At 41.2% G+C, this 21,075-nt stretch overlaps 2 protein-coding genes and 1 long non-coding RNA gene across 9 annotated transcripts in view; all 3 read right to left on the bottom strand.

Moving 5' to 3' along the window:
- The window catches only part of DERA (deoxyribose-phosphate aldolase), a 55,198-nt gene extending 44,099 nt beyond the window's left edge, over positions 1 to 11,099 (bottom strand). Inside the window, exons 1-2 of one of the 7 annotated variants that reach the window (XR_014582386.1) lie at positions 10,646 to 10,901; positions 864 to 961 (exon numbers count right to left, since the gene is read on the bottom strand). Coding sequence is in view for 6 of the 7 variants with exons in the window: in XM_083831341.1 (XP_083687467.1) it covers positions 864 to 961; positions 10,646 to 10,847 (300 nt within the window). In the remaining variant the exon portion in view is untranslated. Of the gene's footprint in view, positions 1 to 863; positions 962 to 10,645 lie in introns of all 7 variants that reach the window. The other 6 variants (XM_083831341.1, XM_083831345.1, XM_083831343.1 and 3 more) reach the window with 6 other exon arrangements.
- Positions 5,687 to 10,635, bottom strand: LOC310897602. The gene is made up of 2 exons (XR_014582414.1): positions 10,346 to 10,635; positions 5,687 to 10,022 (listed from the first exon to the last, which is right to left on the bottom strand). It is a non-coding gene; the product is annotated as an uncharacterized lncRNA (long non-coding RNA).
- Positions 11,100 to 12,136: 1,037 nt separating the features above from the next.
- STRAP (serine/threonine kinase receptor associated protein) lies at positions 12,137 to 20,751 on the bottom strand. The gene is made up of 10 exons (XM_083831383.1): positions 20,431 to 20,751; positions 19,270 to 19,405; positions 18,419 to 18,500; positions 18,088 to 18,160; positions 17,427 to 17,523; positions 15,558 to 15,695; positions 14,852 to 14,988; positions 13,986 to 14,135; positions 13,412 to 13,477; positions 12,137 to 13,070 (listed from the first exon to the last, which is right to left on the bottom strand). The coding sequence occupies exons 1-10, from the start codon at positions 20,540 to 20,542 to the stop codon at positions 13,009 to 13,011; spliced, it is 1,053 nt and encodes a 350-aa protein (XP_083687509.1). The 5' UTR covers positions 20,543 to 20,751; the 3' UTR covers positions 12,137 to 13,008.
- Between the last annotated feature and the right edge of the window lie 324 nt (positions 20,752 to 21,075).

Genomic DNA, 21,075 nt, shown 5'->3' with positions numbered 1-21,075 from the left:
TACTTGCTCTGCTTGGCAGCATTTGCTTACCTTGCTGAACTGACAGCTTTGCATTTTGATTCGCATCTATGAATTGAAGAAGCCAAAATATGCACCAGGTCAGTATCTGTCATTTCTGCCAGCAGGGCAGCAGAGGTTGACGGTAACTGCCAAGCCCCTCTAAACGTGTGTTCAATGAATATAAGACAGCCTTGTAGAAAAGTTAATTTGCACCACTGGCTTTACAAGTCACTTACGTGCATGAATGTATTTTATAGTAAGATGGACAATAACTGATTGTTTACCGTATCTCAGCAGTTGAGAAGTCAGCCCCCGTAATGTACGTGGCATCTTTTCTTCTCTCTCCCTGCCTTCCACCGCCCCCCCCCCCCCCCCCACGTCCCATAGCTAGCTAGGATTTTTGAGTTTTAGGCAAGAAGTAGTTAAGCAAAGAAATCACACATGTTGGGCATGTTTAAGTAAACAACAATCATCCAGGTAGGTCAAACTTGACAGGGACCACGACCATATCTTACAGCTTTAAAATTAAAAAATAAGAAGGCTGTGCACAAAGAAGTCTGTCTAGGAAACAGAATAAATGTGGTGGGATAGTAATATACAATTTAATCCACTCATGAATAAAGATGACTGAAATTCATTTGCGGTTTTGCCACTCATGAGTTATAAGGTTTTTAACTTGTTTGGATAAATGCGTCACCTTATTCCATCCCATCATCATCAAATACAAATTATTAAAATAAGACATGGACAAGCACATCTTTTAAGTTTACATGCATCTTGAGCAAAATTCAATATTGCAGCCTAGAGAGGGAGAGTGACTGCTTTAAAAATACAGGAACAGAATGCATAAAAAGAGTACTTACTTGCCAATTACCTTTCACAGTTCTCCATTTCTGAATTTGTTCTGCATGCCTTACAACTGCAGGTTGATTCACATACACTTTTGAGATCCAGCCAAGTTCTGGGGTAGGAGGAAAAAAAAAAGAAGTCTCTCATCTATTTCTGTGTTATTTAATGTACCGTGTGGGAATTTGGATGAAAGTTGTAGCTTTGTTTGGGTCCTCTGAAGAGCACGTTGTGCTTTAATATCCTTTAAAGGGCTTGCACACTTCTCACCGTCCAAAACATCATACTACTATTAACTTCAGTCAGGGGATTATCTGTGAGCTGGATGTTTCACACAGCATGTTTTCTTTGCCATTAAAAAATAATTAACTTAAAGCTGGTGAGAGATGCTATGTTTCCAGTCCTGAACTGTGAAGTTTATTACACATGTAGTAGACAAAAACGCACCAAACAGCCTTCTACCATTGCTTGCTGATTTACTTCTTGATTCTAGAGTACGGTAACATTTATTCAATCCTTTGCCTGCAACCAGGATCCAACGGCATTGTGTGTGTGTGTGTGTGCGCGCGTGTGTACCTTTGGTTACAGGATCTCTATCCCACCTGGCACCAAAACCTCTGGACAGACCTCTGTGTAATAATGCATTTAGGTTGTTTTTGTCTAGAGCTACTTTCACTGAATTTGCTACTAGGAGCTGGCTAGCTGCAAGTCTCCAAATGCAGTGAATTCCTGGGCAGCACATCTATCTGCCTGGAAGCTGCTGAGATGTATGCCTGCCTCAGAAGTGCTCACCTTGCCAAGCACCCCAGGGGACTTGTTTCCCCATCTTCCGTCTGTGAATTTCTTCAGATGCCCACAGCAGACAGTCTGGCTCACAATTTCAATGAGTTTCAGAATCCATAAGCAATAACCAAGTCACAGAAAAGTAGATGCTCAACATTTACATAATAATGAAACTGTCCAAAACCAGAAGCACTAAAAAATGGTTACCTCTTAATGAAGGGTAACTGATAATGGAGAATTGATAGTTCAGGCCCTTGCATCTTGAAATTTCTGCTTAGTATGATAAACTAGAGGTGCAAATTTGAATGTTAATAAAGAAACTCAAATCCTCCTGCTCATAGAAGGATACAGGTAAAGGAAAATAGAACATCTTTAAAATCTCTCGTATTCCAAAACATAATTAATTCTTCTAAATATTATTCATATAACAAAACTGTGAATATACTCTGAAGACAATATTAATGATCATCAACCACTAACCATCAACAAATCACCCCCATCAGTGGCAATCATCGATTACCATCATCAGTTAAGGACTGTATATGGACACCTGTACAGATATTAAGAGATAATAATTCTGGTTAATCAATTAATTATTAATCAATCAATTAATTTATTAAGTGCTTCTCATCTCTGGGAGTATTCTTTCTTGCTGTATTAAGCTTGCATTTAAAAAAAAAAAGCAGATAATCAAAATCATTAATTTCAAACAGAAATCTTGTCTTGAGTTTTTTCTTCCTATTTTTTAGTTTTAGTAACATATAAAAGTGCAGGACTAATACACCAGCCAAAATATGTGTAAATACAAGCTTGTTTTCCTAATGGGACTTACAGAAAACACTGGAGAAACCAATTTACGGTAGAGATGACTCAGTGGAAATGCAGGACAAAGGCATGAAACAATTGAACTAAGCCTTGTTCTATAAGCCACCTCACGACTGCTTTTCTATTACCACCTACAAGTAATAATATAAGCCATACCTGCAGGCAGGTTCAAAATGGTGACCACAGGAAGTAAACTAAAGAAGGAATTTTAGGATTTCTAGTGTCAGAGTCATTGTATGGTGAAAAAGGAGGAGCTAGCGAAGTTGCAAACCTCTGTAACAACAAACCCTCATTAATTCTCTCTGTTTGAAAAGCCACAGGCTAATTCATTGTCTCAAATGCAAGCAGCTCATCTGGCACGTAGAATGCAGCCAAGAAAATCTATAGCTACAATACTTATGGCTAGATCTTTCCTTCTTTTTGAATGTCAATAAATGTAAACCACATAAACATAGACAGCTGAAATATAAGCTACGTCTTCTGCAGTTGCTTTAAGGTCAAGTCTCCCAGGTGATCAGCAGAGAACATAAATCTCTTCCCATGGGGCCACCATAGGTGATACTTGCCAAAGCCCATTGGAAAATATAAATGAATACATAGACAATTAAAGGAAACACAAACTCTGTGTAGTGATTCTTCTACTGTGTGCCAAGTGTTCAGGTGGAATCATTTAATCATAATCCAATTTGTCATGGTAACTTTTGAACTCTACTGGGTATACGGTGATCTTTCAGCTCCTTTGGAAAATATGATAAAGTCAAAGAAGCCAGTTTAGGTGAAGAACTCAGCTTCTAACTCTCTAATAAAGATCCAGAAGCTTCAGTTAATCTACTCTAACCCATTCTTCCTACCTTACAGAAGACAGCCAAGATATTGGACCTTATAAAAGCTGCCTTCTACAGAGTTTGGAAGAATATGAAGACAGCATCCACTTCGTTAGATATGGAAAATTTTCATCCTCTTGGCTATTGGGGCATAAACCCGAATTTAAGTGACAGAACAGCAATTGCCTCCATGAAGAGGTTAACGCTTTGTTGCTTATTATTTGGAGAGGATTTAATCTGATACATCTTGTGCTGGACTTCTAGAGACATTCCATTACTATATCTGGCCCTACCTGACCTTTGGGCATAGCTTCTCAGAAGGTCTGAGCAATCTGTGTAGGAAATGGAGCCCTGCACATTAGATCAGGTTAAAGGAAATAATCGAGGGTAATGCTGTTTGGGTGGTGGTGGGAGAAGTAATGTTTAAGTAATTCACAATCAATGTGAGAAAAGAGGTGGAGGAATAGTGGAAGTGAAATAAGCCAGTAATTTGTTAACTCATATTCACCCATTGCTGCTTTTGAAGGAATGGGTACCTGAAAGATGACATGCTTATTCTTATGGTCCATTTAAAAGAAAAAAAAAACACAAAAAAACACAACAACAACAAAATAAAACCACTCTGTTCAGAACCAAAAGGCCCTATATATAAAATTTTGTTTTACCTGGTCTCCTCAGAGTGGTAAATCACATGAGAAAGTCACCATATGATATGCCAGCTCATTAGCAATATGCACTCTTGGTTCTTTGCAGTACAATGAAAGGCACTGGCTTAAACCCTTCGGTCTCACCATGCAATACATTTTACCTTCTGTTTTTAATATCTCAAGACCAGTCATGAAGGTAGCTGACGCATGGCAACCCAATCTAATTTTTGTGTCTGAGATTTTCGTTTCCTTGAAAGACCACAGAATCTGGATCTCTAAGTCTTTTTTGAATGTGGGATATTGAACTGTGCATAGCTTAAAAAAAAAACTAAAAAAAAAAAAAACACTTAAAAAAAGAATATCAGAACTCCATGCAAAACATTAGGCAACTTACAAAGAGAAATAAAAATGCTGCAATAAAAAGAATGCACGGCAAAGAAGGACAAAGGTTCTGGTAATATCCAGCAGCAGATGGAGACTCCTATCTGACACAGATCTTTTATTCAAGCCCACTTCTCCATTAATTAAAGCAGTGGGCAACTGAAAACAAGTATGTCTCAGTGTAATTGTCTCTAAATAGACTTTCAAAGTTTGCCGTGTGAGACCTCACTAGATTTTAAATAGAGGTGTCTCTATTCAGAAAAATCACTTACAATGCCAGCTTTTTTTTTTTTTTCAATTAAGAAAAAATCAGAATAAAACCAGTATTTGAAATAGAACTGACCGCCTTTGGATTCTGCCCCTCCTCCACTCCACCAAGCTTTATGATTTAGTATCTGGCTAAGGAAAACTATATTTAATTAGGCTCATTAACCTTGCAGTGTGAACACGTCTTTTTTTTTTTTTTTTTTTTAAGTCATCTGTTAGTCATCTGCACAGTAATGTGGCTTCAGGGATGAAAGTAATTAAAGCAGTTACACTATAGCTAATTAGCCAATATTCTGTAATCACTCTTCAAGTTTACTTTTTCCTCTGAAGACATTTGAAAAAATCATATTCAACATCTTAACAGGAAATTCATCTCCTCCCTTTGAAGAACACGACTCCAAAAATACCAAGCATTTCCTCAGAAAACAATAAATAAAACCACTTCATTAGTATAATTACATAAATATCTAAGATACCTAACACATTCCTCATGAAAAAAAAGACTAAGCTTTTCAGAAACTTTGGAAAATGTGTAGCTGTTACCCTTCAGATGGCGAAACAGAAAGCTAAAGAATGCCTGAGGCTGTAGTTTCACAAGCATTTCAAAGCAGCGCTGTCCCCAAAAGAAGCTGCCCCCCCAACTGTTTATTTCCTTTTCTGTGCCAGAAACAGCATGTGTGCTCCTGCTCTTACCATAAACACATGATAAAATGGGTAAGGGAAGTGATGAAAGCTATTATTTCTGGAGAAGCTTATATGAAACTGTGTCCTGAACCTTCAGTGGAGAAATGAGGTATTCAGTTGAACATGGGCTGAATCCAGCTGGCCATGCAAAGTCTAAGAAAAACACTGAAGAGAGAGAAAAAAATCCAGGATCAGGTTACGCTATACAACAGTTTCGTTACCAAGTAAGCTGTTTAGAGCTTGGGGGTTACTCAGCTTCTTTGACATAGAAGCTGCAATCACTTTCCCATAGAAACTCTTGCCAGAGACCTATTTTATTCTCAGATGGGTCCTTCTTATATGGGAGAAGTTCAGCCTGCAAGTCATCAGCATTCAGGTACACAAAGGAGGACACCAAGGCATGAGCTCTGAACTAGAAATAAGCTCTACTGGCTCACCACATTGGTAAGGTCACATCATCTTGGCTATGGATCAGATGAAATGGCTCACAGCATCCTCCAAAACACTTTGAAAACTGCTTATGAGCCTTTCTTTTCTCAGAAGGCTGGCTGCCCCACGAGCTGCAGAACAGCAGGAGCTTGCTTTCCTGCAGATCTCAGTCGTCTGCTTCCACCCTGCCTATGGAGACCTCTCCTTACCCCAGCAGCCCAGCTGTCCTGTTATGGTCCTTACGACTATGGAGTAAGACAGGACATTGTTACTTGGATAAAGCCAAAAAAAAAAAAAAAAGTTGTAATGAGAAGCCACGTAATTGCTGAGCTGTGCCTGCCTTTTCCTCAGAGAGACTAGTTTGGTCATTCTGCCCAGTGACTTAGTTATTTCTGAGACATCTATCTTTCTTTCGAATTATAGTTCTCTAGCAGATTCAAAAGGTGTTAGAGAGGAAACACTGAAGGAACAGAACCACTGTACAGGCTAAAACCAGCTATTAATATATTAGAACAGAATTACGTGGTCTTGAAAAGGGATGCAATGCTTCATTATCTAAATGCCACTTACCAACAGGCTAGTTCTCATATGTAAATGGCTCAGAAATACCAACTATAATTAAAAATATCAATTTAAACGTAACAAATATATTTCTGGCCCTTCATCTAGAGAGACTGAGCAACATGGATGGATTTTTTTTTTAATAGTCCAAGAACAGACTGGGCAAAACAAGTGTAATTAATTATTCATTACTCAAAGGATATATATATATATATATATATATATACACACACAGCAAAAAATAATCAGAGAATGATTTGGGCTGGATGGTCTCTATCATCCAGTCTTTCATCCAACCTCCTGCTCACAGCAGGGCCAAATCTGAGCTCAGACCATGTTTCTCAGGACTTTATCCAGCTGCATTTTGAGAGCCCCCGAGGATGGAGACTGCACAGCCTCTGGGCAACCTGCCCCACTGCCTGACTGTCCCGCGTGAAGTTTTTCTTCATATTCAGTCTGAACTTCTCTGCCTCAGGACAAGTCTGTTGTCTTACTTCATCTCATCACGCAAGCCAAGAAGAGCCTGGCTCTGCTTTCTTGATGGCCTCGCAGCAGGGATGAGCAGGCTGCTGTTAGTATCCCTGAAGCCACCTCCTCACCAGTCTAACTCAGCCCAGCTCTCTCAGTCTCTCCTCACAGGGCAAGTGCTCCAGGCCCCAGCTGTCTTGGTAGCCCTCTGCTGAACTTGTGCCAGTTTGTCAATTTAGTGATGTCTACAAACTTTATGAGCAGCAAGTCTATCACCACCTCTAGGTTACTGAAAAAAAGGTTAAACAAGATGGGCACCAGGCGAAACCCCTGTATCACTCTACCTAGTACCAGCCTCAAAGCAGGTAATGGTCAATTGGTCATACTCTTCTCAACTGAACCATCCAAACAGGTTTTTACCCATTCAGGTATCTACCTTCCCAAATGCCCCAACTTGGATACAATAATTTTGCAAGAGATAGCATCAAAAGCCTTGATAAAGTTGAAATAAATGACATCTACTGCTCTCCCCTTGTCAACATAACCCGTCATTTTACTACAGAAGGCAATTAGGTTGGTCAAGCATGACTCACCCCTTATAATACAATAAATTGTTAAACTGTAGTTTTTTCAACTGGCAATCAATTCTGCTGTTGATCTGCCACATGACCTTGGGTCATTGTTCAGGCCATTCCCCCATCCAACCTCCCTACTGAGCTGCCTGAAGAAAGATTTGTACCTAGGCGCAAGTTCAGGATGCAGAAGATGCATTATCTGCTGAGCTTTAAACATCCTAGTTGTCATTTTCTGCCTCTACCCAAGGTTACAGGACATCTGTCTATCTTTCTCCATGACTTCTGAAGCTGCTGCATCAAAATTACATCTGCAGGGAACAGAAAAACCATGTGGCAAATGCCTGCATCCCTGCAGTTAAACCAAAGGCGTATACTACTTAGCTTACACTACAAAGCAAATGCTCATTTACGTTTCTCACTACTTTGTTCTGAAGTGGCATTAAAAGTTGCATCTGATGCTTTTCTGAAAAGTGATAAGGTACAAAGCACCTGGTCCATTATACTCAAGTGCCCTTAAGAGCAGAGCAGGAGAGGCAGATTCCTTTCAGCCCTCATAGTCATCACGATGTACCTGAGTATAAAAGAATGCTTCTGCAGACAGTCCCTGTGGAATGACAAACTTATAAAATTTCTTATCCACCTTCTTTATATGATTGTCTCACTGAAAATATATCAGAAGTGCCAGTACATTACACTAGTGACCCTCTGACTAGTTCATTCAAATCTGTGTCTTTATCTGCTTCAGATGTACCTGTTCTTTTTAACAAGTAAACTCCTACTTCTTCTACTGAGGAACAGCGATAAGAAGAAAGAAAGGATTAATTAAGGGTTTTTACAAAAATGTATTCATTTTACTGGAAAAAAATCACACGGGGAAGCATTATATGCAATGATTTAAGAACAGTTTAGTTTGCCATTCATGAATAAATAAGATGCTCTCTAATGGTGGCATCCGAAACACACTTCATAAATAATGACATTACATATTGAACAAAGAAATAACAGGAGCATAGAAAAGGATTCAAATGAAATAAAGTATTTTTTAAGTAAAAGATATTTTACCACTCGGTGTCCTTATTAGCAAACACCTATAATGTTACAGAAAGCTCTGCGAGATATGGAGCAAATCATTTGAATTACTGTTAAAGCTGCTGTTGCAAGCAGGCAAAACCTTCAAAAGCTAACATGTAAAGTCACAGAAGCAATGTGCATAGCTAGCAACCATGAAAGATAAAGGCAAGGGCTTAACATACCCCTTTTGACTACTGTTACCAGTGAAGGTACAGCACTTAAAATATGATACAGCAATTTACTTAAGATAATAGCACTAAAGTATTTCAGATGTGTATTTACTTGGAGACTGAATGGCAGGGAGATTTTCTCCCTTAAAGTGCCAGCATAAGCCAGCAAGCAGTTAGAAACAGCCACTGCAGGGTACGCCCTGCACCTCCAACCTGGGTCATTTTGACCACAGCTGATTTAAAGAAATCACTGGGAGGGGATGGCAACAAGTACCTGTGGATAAACGGGGGGGACAGTGGCCTTTCCAGGTGAATCAGCTGCAGTTAGAATAGGCCATGTGGTACAGCCCTAAAGACATCCATCCCACTGTGTTCTCCCTTAATAATCTTGCACACAAGTTAACCCTATCTCTTGGGCAGTGGAGTTACAGGAACAGAAAATTACAGAAAATAGGTGGAAAGATTAAAAAAAAAAAAAAGAGTTAAAAAATTCAAAGATTATTTTAGTGGGTGCATAAACTAAAGACTATGCTTTGTTGGTCAGTTGTACACTGAGTAGTTTTTCTTTTCCTTTCACTATGGTTGTACAGCAAGATCCAGCCAAAAGTTAATGAGGTCACCTGTCTCTACCAGTAATTTTATACTTGGCAGCATTGCCTTCCTTATGACTACTCCTGTCTGTTGGATGACAACTGTTTAATAAAACTGAACTAACTTCAGATTCAAGTTTATGCAGTTCCTGCACATGCAGGTAATTAACTGTAAGACTAAATTTACTGTAAGAAGTACAACACATGCCTAGTTTACAATAGCTGGAGCGCATGTGCAAAATTTCATGCTGACTTTTTTTTTTGTAACAGAGACAGAAGGTTTGCCACTGCATTATTAACACATTTGTGTCAGCAAAAAAGATAACATTCAGACAGTTATGCTTGAAAGAAACTTAAGCAGCCCAAGGATAAGCACATCAGAGAGCAACATGACAGCTCACTTTTAGGAGCTGCACATCAGTCATTGCAGAGAATGAAAACAGAGTTAACTTCAATTTGTCCACAGGTTAATCATTCAAACTGCGTATTAACTCTGTAAAAACGCCTGCCCTTGTGCCAGAGAGAGGAGTACAACCACATGACCCTGCGCTGCATGGCCTCCTGCACTCTGCTCACGCTGACTTGAGACCTCCTGTTCCTCCACTTCCATGACACAACCCTGTATCTCCTCCACTTAATTTACATCTCCTGCCACTGACCAAGCTATCATACCCCTCCAGGTGGGCCGTAAAGGGGCCAGTCACCTCAACTCATTCCACCACTGCAATTAGGTGTGGCTGTGTGGAGAAGTCAGAGAGCCATGGCCAATTCTCCTTTCCCAAGGAGATGTATTCAGCAGTTAGCAGAATACAAGTTCCAGCCGGGGAGTGGCAAGGAAAGCCTTTATTGGAGGATCTCTGCCTTATCTGGGGTACTGCCACCTTTCTGGACCGAAGATCACCTGCAAACATCAGGAAAAACCTGATCAGTCTCCAGAGAGCAAGTAACAAATATGGAAAGGCAAAGTCCCAGGTTTCAAATCAAAACTGAATTAATCAAAAGTGCTTTGGAACTCTTGGGGGAGAGGAAGAGAGAAGGAAGCACAACAACAAAGGTTTCACTCAGTCAGAGCCTGGAAGGGGCACAGGAGGGGACCCAGCTCAACTGCATGCCATGTCCATGCATCCTGTGAGCTTTGCTCTGCCCTGAGCCCCTCCAGGCAGGCAGGCAGGGCGCTGCGTGAGGGTAACCACGACCACCTTTTCGTACGCTTGAAACTCGTACATTTGAAACAAGTGTGCTCGAAAAGCCTGACTGGCACCAGGCGAGCAGCCCAGCTGCTCCACGCTCCTCCACCACGGGGCCGCGCTTCCCGCTGGGGGGAGCAGGGGGAGCCCCGGCACTGCCCCCCGCAGCCCCCGACCTACGGAGGGAGGCAGCCGGGACGGGAGGCAGCCCCACGGAGCCCGCAGCCTGCAGGGGAGACTCCCGTTGAGGAAGCCCGAGGCCGGGCCGCCAGGCTGCCCCCCCCGCCCCGCTCCGCGTTGTCTCTCCCTGGCCCTCCCCGCGGGCCCGGCCCCTTACCCAGCTTGGTGCCCGGGTTTCTGGCCGCCATCCCTCGCGCTACCGGCGGCTTTCCAGCCCGCCTGAGGCCTCCCCGGTCCCGCCCCGCACCGGCAGGAAGCGGCGGGGACACCGGGCGAGCGCCTCCGGGCCGCGCTTGGCACTGCCCCCAGCGAGGCGGTGAGCCCGGGGAGCAGAGATTAAAAGCCTGACTGCCCCCCATTTTTTAAAAGGTGCAGGCAGATGCCGCCACGCTGCCCCCGGTACCCGGGGCACCGGCACGAAGCCCACCCTTTCCTAGGCAAGCCCCCAGCCGTGGCACCGAGACCACCTCCCCTTTGCTTTGTGTTATCCGCACACCGGTCCGGCAGCCCCCACAACGAGTCCGGCCAGCTTCACTTTCCTCCGAGTTCAAAGGGAAGTTCATATTCCTCCAACACTTACAGAACACGCTCTATATAAACTTAACAACTTCGTAAAGCTTTCTATTAACAGCAGGCCAAATGAAAATCTAAAAACTCGTGGCGTTGTCAGTGGCTTTGTTTCATGTTTTTCCCCTACAGTTGCAACAATGCAAAGGCAGGAAAAAGAAGTATAAAGCACTGTCAATATTGAGACATCTTGCAACTTTAGCCCTACTCATTTCACTGCTAGCAAAGAAACCATGAACTACAACAGCATCTTGTAAAGCCACGAAGGGTCACAGCTCTTGGATTTGAGAATGCTACTCCAGAGTTCCCTCTGAAGTGCTGAACAGCCTACTTGAAACACAGCACAAAGACCACTCTATAAGAAGTTTCACTACAGCAGGGATAGAGAGCTCCTTGTTTTAAATGCACTTTTCAACTGGTAAAGTAAGCTTCTGGGTTGAATCATGAGACTTGGAATCATCATAAGCCTTAAAAGAATTAGAGATGACTAAATCAAACTATTAGCTGTAAAGCACAGGAGTACTCATTTTTAAGATGAAATTTCAATAAATATTTCAAAATTATCTTTGGAGTTGCCACTGAACTAACACACCTTTAATTATACCATAATTTACTACGAAACCAAGACTCATTTTATCATTCTTTATTATCCTCCGTATTACTGTTTCCACCTCTACCACAGCAGAGTTGGGGCTGGAAGGGACCTCTGGAGACTTACTGAATCGTAGGCCCCTGCACGAGCACACAAAGCTTCAGCAGGGCCAAAACCAGTTGGGTTTTCAGTGTCTTCAAGAAGGGAGCCTCTACAACCTTCAGAGTGTTTGACTGCCCTCACTCTGAAAGAGTATTTTCTCTATATAGAATTACCACTGTTCCAATTTATATACAAGTTTTCAAATGTTAAGCTTCAATTTTCTTTTAACATTTCTTCTAGCATTACTGTTACTCCTTTGGACAAAAATCCCGAAGAATAGTAAAAACAAGAACCCACCCAAATGTACCTACATAACATTTCTCCTTTCCACACAGAGCACGTTTTGTAAACCTTTCGGTGTAACATTAAAGGAAGTGACAAGTGGAAGAATGGCAATATTTTCTTTAATGAAGAAAATATGATTTTGACCTGGAGAGAATAACTTTTTAAATCCAGTTTAGAGGACTAAACCCAAGCTTTATACAGATTCATAGTCAACCTCTGAAATTTCTGTGTACAACCAAGTAGTTTCAGGCAGCACATTTAGTTTAGTAGTTTTCAATGCTTTTGATTTTAGAGACTCACTTTTACATTCAAACTTCAAAGAATAAAATGACACAAGGCTTACACGTCAAGAACTTGCCACTCTCTGTACCAAACACTAAAACATTCTTATTACTTTCCCTCTGTATAGTACAAAAAACAGATGCTAGAAAGGATTACACAATTAACTTGGCTGCTTTTCTGTTCCATGAACCCAAGGCTAAAGAGTAAGATAGGAGTTTTGAGAGGCATTTTATTTAGACAACTGAAAACAGTTAAACATTCAGAAGCAGTGTACAATGAAACAAAAACCCAACCAAACACTTTTAGTACATTAATCCCCCTTCTTTTCAACTAAAGCCAAATCTTTCAAATTTCAAGAAAAAAAAGGTAAAAGCCATTATATTTCTTCTCCATAATAAAGAAAACACACTACAATGAGTCTAATTGAAATTAGAGAGACTGGATCTTGGTTTGCACACTTCTTTCGAAAGACAGTAGGCAGTTATGCTAAAAAGACAGCAAAACTCTACTACTTGTCTTCTTTTTTTTGGATACTCAGTTCTCTTACAGACAACACCTAGCCACTTCCACCGCATTCTCATCAATTACTGCCCATCTTTGCCTTATGTAGAGAGCGCACTCTGGAAGGCTGCTGTTCACTGCTCACTTGATTTAGTCTTGTATGTCCATATGTTGCAAAACGGTTGAGATAATCACGCCTTAACTTCAGGAGTTGAGCTGTACACCGTATCTGAGTTTTCAGAGGCAACTTCTTCTGCAATGAAACAAAGAAGGTATTATTTAATTTCACCTTACCTATATAAACCAAAGAAATACTGCAGCACCTGTTTTAAAGACCAGTTGGGTTTGTTTTCCCATTTAACCTGATTCAGTTATTCTACCATATCTGTAGAGTCTGCAGGCTGACACAGCTCTAGTCACCAGCCTGACACTTACAGTCATTTTCAGAAAAATGCACTTAAATACCTTCTGAAAGGAGTGAAAAGTGACAGAAGGTACTTGGAAAAAACTAACTTTCCCGTCCTATAGAACTCTACCATCTTGACTCATCTTTTAACACATAGCTGAGTGGAACTTGGCAGTTCAGTGCATTACCTATTTCCTCCTCTGCAGTTCCTGGAAGAGTGGTCCTTGCTTTTGCTGCTTCTGCATTCTCCTCTTCTGCAGAGAGGAGAAAAAAGAGTTAATACCTTCACTTCCCCGACCCACAGAAATAAAAAAAAAAATATCCACTGTAGTGTTGAGGAGAAAGAGCTTGGTAAGCAATTCCATGAATTGTTATTGCTTGCGGTTTTCTAGAGAATCAAAGTGCAATATAAAATAAGCCTATTATATACACTCCCTTCTAGAGATTCTTTTATCCTTAAGTATTTAGAAAAGTACTTCATATCTCTTGTTCTTTAACATCAAAATATGAGACCATTTGCTTAATTAGACACAAAGGGTCTATATTCACCAAGCTTACAGATTTGAAATTAATTGATTAAACGACAGCTACAAAAGCAAAACCTTAAATCCAACCAACTTGAGGGGCTACGAAGACGCCTCAGATGTACAGATACTGTACAAAATTCAGATGTTGTATACCACTTGTGATATTACTGCTAGGTATTACCTAAGAACTGAGTATGAAACAGCTAAGTTTTACCACAAAAACACACACACTTACCAGGAACTACACACTTCCAAAGACCATAGGTTTTCCCTACTGTTGTCTGCCACAGCCTTAGCGTACCATCCTCTGAACCACTGGCATATAACTCTCCATCAGGACTAAATCTCACACAGTGAATTGGACCGAAGTGTCCTTTGTAAGATTCTGGAAGAACATAATTTCAAGTATCAGTCAACAGTAGAAGTTAACTGGTAAAGACTGATCAGAAGAAAACAGAAGTATTGATAGGGGCACTTTCCCAGTATTTTATTCTGATGCAAAACAAAGTTTAGAATAACTGGTATCCCCGTGACTTCTAATTTAGAGAATATTAATGTTATACTAAACACAAGAAAACAGGTGCTTAATTCAAATTCAAGACAAAAGTACAAAGCAAGCCAGTAGCATAGAGTACACAACCCTGTTCCTTCAACCACTCACTGTGCATACATCTGATTTTATATGAGGATAGGATTAACAAAGTTAAAAATACACTTAAAAACCTGTATTTGGCCAACACTAAGAAGAACACAAACATATTACATTTTTCACACAACCAAGTATCTGTGACTCTTTTGACATAACGAATGCCATAGTAAGACATTTAAGTTAACATACAGCAGTATGGAATGACAACTTTTTTTTCCAATAGGTACAAAGAGCTGTTTAATGAAGGTTTTAATTAGATCTAGAACGATAACATTAGATGTTATGTTAGATGTACTGAGGAAAAAAAAAAACTTAACTGACTACAAACCTTTTCATTGTCTTGCACAGCAAGCTATGCTAAGACCTCATATAACAGTCTCATCTATTAGCCACCGTCATTAATCTAATACTTACATCAGAACTCATTTTTCTATTATAGAAGGCAAACATACCTAATTCTTCTCCTGTGTTATAGTCGTATTTATAGAGCTTAAAATCTTCACCGCCTGCAACCAAACATTCTTTCTCTGGGTGAAGTGATGCAGAATTGATTGTAGCAGGTGCTTCAAATGATTTAATCTGCTCTAGACTGAGGGAGAATTTTTGTTTTAAAAAAAGGTCCTGAAAGCAAAGAAACCGATTCTACAAATCACAACTGCTTTTAAGAAAAACAGAAGGCACCCACACAGTTTCCAAACAAGTTTTAGTACCTGCAAGTCAAGTCCACCAAGTTAAGAAACAACTAGTTCATAGAAACAACTAGAATAAGTAGAACAGAAGGCTCACAGATTCAGAACTACTTACTGAAATATGCTTAAGAATGTAACACGCTTTCTTAAGACATCACAGAGGTTGTATAAATAACTAGTTCCCTGAAAAGCACACTAAACTGAAGCCTGGATGAAACTCTTATCTAATGACAACTACAGTTAGTTTGAATGATGAAAATGGCACCGAATCTTTGCATCCTAGCATCTCACAGGCAGTTAGGGAACGCTATTTTAGAAAAGGATAGCTTTCACACTTCTTTTGACAAGATGGCAAGCAAAGATATCCACTCATATCAGTTCTGCCACTTTCATATTTTGGCCCTGTACTAGTTTGACCCACAATCAAACCCATTACTCAACCTGTGAAAATTCTGTGTTTTGGACTCACGTTTCGGCACTATGAAAAGCAATAGTCTTCCCATAGGTTATCACAAGTATCTGTCCTTCTGGAACATACTCCATGCTGCTCACTGACATTGCAACATTTAGTGCCTTCACTTCAGTCATAGTACTCCGGTCCCAGAGGCTTAACAGGAAACAAAAACACAAGGCAGACTCTCAGATTACTTCAGCAAATCAAACAGCTTTTATCCCCATCTGTGGCAAGCTGTGGTTTAAAAACAAAAAAACAACAACAACAAAACACACCTAATAAAGAAAGCCTGTGGTTTGATTCCACAGGCACTTTGGATTTTCAGTGGCATTCTTATCTTTGCTTTGCGTAGCTTTACATAGGTGGGAATTAAGGCATGGTTGCATTAAAATACTACTACTATTGAAACTTCATCCAACAGTAAATGGTCCACATATCATTCGACCACTCAAGGGTTCTCTTAAGAGACTGAAAACCTTATTATACATCTCCTGAAAAATACAGCTTTCTAGAAGCAAGGACTGAATATTCCATTCTGCCTTTTTAACTCAGAACACAGAGAGGTACTAATAGCAGTTTACCCAAATAACAGACTCATTTAATATAATCTAAAACTTTACCTAGGCATGCCAGAGCTATCTAAACAGAAACCAAATTAAATTGCGACATATAAGAAAATTCATAAATTGAGTGACCTCCGTATTTCTATTTCTGAAATCCAGAAAAAAAAAAGACCAGACCAGACGCTTGCCTATCTTGAACACGAGGAAGGCAGGGGGCTTATAAAAAAAGATGGAGAGCAGCTTTTTGCTCAGACAGAAAATGACAGGACGAGAGGGAATGATTTGAAACCAAAAGGGGTGAGATTTAGATTAGAGGTTAGGAGAAAATTCTTCACTCAGAGGGTGGTGAAGCACTGGCACAGACTGCCTGGAGAAGCCGTGGATGCCCCATCCCTGGAGGTGTTCAAGGCCAGGTTGGATGAGGCCGTGAGCAACCTGGTCTAGTGGGTAGTCTAGGGGGGTTGGATGATCTTTGAGGTCCCTTCCAACCCAAACTATTCTATGGTATGAAAACTGAAAAGCACTGGAGCCAATAAGGAGACTACAGTTAGACTGTATCTGTGACTTCAACCCTCCCCTCCTTCTTTCCACAAAGCCAGACTATTTCTCTATGTGATAGCATAAGAATGATAAGACAACTAGGCATGAGATGACACCGGTCACATTAACTAGAAAGCTGAAAAAGCAGCAAGGCGTATCTCCCATCTAGACAGCAAAGTTTGAGGAAGGGTCTTTATCATTTCCTCACCACCGCAGCCAGGTTTGTCTAGGTTTCCATACATCTACCAATCCGGCATAAAGGAAACAAAACATTTAACCATGACCGGGGAGCCATCTTAAAGACACAAAAGCCTTCACAACTTATCAGTAGCTTTCATTCTCTGCTGTGCTATCTATCTGTCTATCAACAGAGCACTGATTCCAAATAGGCTTCCCAGTCTTTTATCCCAGACCCTGGCTAGTACACACCTTCTGAATCTTTCAAGGCTTGGTTATGGAAGAAAAGGCAGCAATACCTCAGCATGTGTTCACAAGACCCCATCTATAAACGAGTATTTTCTAGGATTATGAAAGACAAATTCAATCTACTATTCAGTTGTCAAAGACCACCTCTTACTATCAGTGAGGACATGTTCATGGGGTAAATCAGAATTATTTGGATAATTATGTCTCCAACAGCATATAAGCATTTCATTAGGCATGCAACCTGGGATCAAATAACCTGTGTTACTGATATCCTTTACCAGAAGGCATAATGATCCTGACAGACCTTATGATAATAAATGAGCTTCTTCAAAAACTCAAAGTTATTTTTTCTTACCGAACAGTTTTATCGTCAGCTGAAAGAATCTGTTTGTCATCACTGCTCCATAAAGCCTTTTTAATGCCAGAAGTATGCCCGCTGACAACATCAGGTTCTTAAAATAAAATAAAAGTATTTTAATACATGTAAGAACCAAAAATGACACCATGCAGCACTTTAGGAGCTCCAATAATCTACACAAGCTTCTGTTTGCTGGAAACTGTAAAATTACTTCAAACACCTCTGACTTTATTTACAGGTCTTATTCCAGGAACAGAAAAAACACAAATTGGTTAAGTTTAGACTGATTGTCTAAACTTAAAAAGCTTCCCTAGTTTAACACCAGTGCTATCTAGCTTTTTGTCAATCTTCAGTAGCTCAGTGTTGATATGAATTTAAACACCGTTTTAAACACATGGAGACTTTTTTTTTTTTTACTTTCAGAGGACTGAATTTAATTACCTACTCCCAATAAGTCTGTGTTGCACTGAAACATGAAACACTATAACCTCTACTTCACTTGTAAAAGGATAAATTTAAAGATAACAGGTTATTTTAGTAAGTCAAGGTGTTAAAAGACACCATGTTTGTAAAACAACCCTCGACTTTGTCTTTTGTGCTTCTGTGAATTTCAGAACTTGTGTTTAATTAAAAAAAAAGGTTCTAAATGAAGACTTACCTGCTTCTGGCTTGCTCAAATCATAGATGCGCAACAATTTGTCTTGTCCACCTGTTAACAGATAATTGCTATCCTGAAATAGAAGTTATATAGTGTCAACTCTATTTTGAATTGAAATACCAGCCTTCATTCATGAGTCTTAAAATAACTGTTCTTTCTCTCAGTGTTTAAAACATTTATTAAATTTAAGCTTTGATCTTACAAACTAGAAGCTGCATGCTGGATTATTTGCCTGTTAAAATACACATGTAAAAAGAAGAAATGTAACTAATACCAAAACATACCCAAGAGCTTACCTCTCTTGTGAGTAAGCCATAAAAGTTTTTCATACCTGTGTAAAATCCACGCTTTTGACTATGTGTTTGTGAGCCAATGTGATTAGTTCGTCTCCTGACACAGCATCCCATACTTTGCTAAATGACAAGAGAAAACATTTACATTTCAGTAGCACCAGGATAAGTCAGCTTGGACAGTCAAATTACCCTGTTTTTCCTACCCTACCTAATCTTTCCTGATGCTATTGTTACTTTTTTTTTTTTTAAATAATAAACACTACATTCTGATCAATTACTATACAGTCAGTAAGTATACCTCATATGTTATTACTAGAGCTTTTTTTTTGTACTATACCACCATTTTCCTTCACCACCTTCTTCAGGTGAATGCAGAGTAACTAGAGTTTTATTTTAAGACAAACAAATGCAGTTCTCAGCAACTTTTATAGATTGACCTCTATTAACCAGATTCAACCTGTCAAATATATTGATATAGACTGCAAACAGTTCAAACAAAGAAAAAAAAAAGAAAGAATTCACTAGTGTTTTTGCAAGTGTTCTTGAAAAAAAAAAAGTGCTTAACTAGTAGACACAAAAATCACTCAACACTTTCTGGCATAACTACAGTGATAAAGTTTAGAATTGAACAGAAATGTTAGTCTAGCAAAACAGTACAGTAATTAAGCATATTTGTCAAGAAGCAATCATAGTTGTTCAGCATGACAGAATTAGCTATAGCTGCTTGCAAGCAGCTAAAATTCTTGGTTTTAATTTAGCTACCCATAAGTAAGCTAATAGTTTAATAAAAAACAACAAATGAATCAGTAACTTACTACAGCTATACGTCACAAAAATGTGCTATTGCCTAAAATCAAAATACAGACTTTAAAAGCAGTTAAGCACTTACGCTGTAAAATCTGCTGCTGCTGTAGCTGCTTTTGTGGCATCCTTGTTCAAAGTAGCACCCCAAACAGCACCTTTATGGCCTAGAAATGTGCCAATCCAGTCTCCTGTGTCACCCTGACGTAGCATAGGCTTACCATCTTCACAAAAACAAAACCATTATTCAGGTAACATGATAAAAAATGAAGCTGTTTTAAGAAAAGATTCCCTTGCATGAAAGAATGAAATTGCCAATGGACTGGCCTCCCTTACTGGCAGCACACTTACCTTACAAAACTATTCTTTGTGAAATGGTTTAGCTGAAGAACTTAAGTATACAGCTGCACCTCCTGCATGTACCTAAAACTGTATGGATATTGGAATACTATTCCAGATGAGATACCAGTTTTCTTTTAGTTTTGTTTCTACAGTAGAAGGGTGATGGGCAGGGCTGCCCAAGCTTTCATCAGGCAGAGCGGTTCCTTTGATTTTGGAACAATATTTTCAGACAAATAGTATGCAAAAAGTAGTATTTTGTTTCTAACCAGAGGCATTTAAAATGTATCCAGAAATGTTGCAAAAATAAAATAGGCTTGTAAAACCTTTCTTGTGATTATTTTTTCCAGGAGGCTATCAAAATATTATTCGCATGTGAATCAATAAAGATGACTATGAAGCATTCCAAGGCGGAAAGGAATGTCCTTTTAAACACATGAATACATCCAGAAGATTAACATCTACACATAGGAAGTGAAAATGCCTCTCGTAAACGAGCAGAAGAGAGTTCTCATGGGAAAGAAGGTGGACATCACTGCTCTGTTTCCAGGAAGGCAGCTGCCTTGGCTGAAAAGGAGCAGACTTTAAAGGCTGCAGAATAGGCACACATGTAGTAGAAATATGCAGTTTCAGACCGGTATTTTCGAGTCTTTCCTGTCCTTCCCTCCCCACCCTCCACAACCGAACGAAGGGGGGCTCAGGCACCCCGCAGGCTACGTTTACAGCCGAACCCCCGACAGGCCGCTCGCCTCGCCCCCCTCCTCCCCTTCTCCCCCTCGCAGAGAGGCGGCGGGGCCGGGCGGGGCCTGCGAGCAGCGGGGCAGCGGTCCCTCACACCCCAGGGCCGAGCAGCGTGCCCGGGGGACTCCGTCCCTCCCCGGGGGGCTCCGTCCCCGCCGCCCTCGCTCACCCTTGCAGGCGCTGATGAGGAAGTATCCGTAGGGGGTGACGCCGCTGAAGGCCAGGTCCACCACGGGCCGCGTGTGCCCGGAGCACGTCAGCGGGGTCTGCCTCATGGCCATGGCGGCGGGCCCGCAGCGGGCGGCTGAGGAGGAGGAGGAGGAGGAGGAAGAGGCGGCAGCAGCGGGGAGGGTGCAGGCGGCGGAGAAACCGCGGGGGGGGGGGGGGGGGGGGAGGCGGCGGGGCGCGGGTCCCCTCGGGCCGGCCACGGAGCGGCAGCCGCGGTACTGCTGCTGGCGGCGGCGGCGGCGGCGGCGAGGGAAATGACGCCGCGGAAGCTCGGTGGGGCCGGAAATGGCGGCGGGGGCCGCTAGGGGGAGCGGTTGACCTGGGGGCTGGCGCCGCTCCCGCTGGGGCCGTTGGTGGCGGTGGTCGTGGCTCGTCCCCGGTGTGGGAGGAGGAGGCCCGGGGCGTCCGCGGGCATGCTGCGGGGTGGATGGGGGCTGCTGAAACCGGGGGTACCCCGAGGTGGGGTGTCCCCACACGTACCCGCAGCCGCTTTCCAGGCGGTTCTCGGTGTCCCCAGGGGTGCTGCTCAGCTCCTGGTAGGCTCCAAAACCAACAGCGAACCAGTCCTGCCAAAAGCAGGTGCAAA

The sequence above is a fragment of the Anser anser genome (genome assembly GCF_964211835.1).
Source record: "Anser anser genome assembly, chromosome: 1".
Taxonomy (NCBI): Eukaryota; Metazoa; Chordata; class Aves; order Anseriformes; family Anatidae; genus Anser; species Anser anser.
Note: the sequence above shows the minus strand (reverse complement) of the source record. Positions and strands in the feature narration are given on the sequence as shown.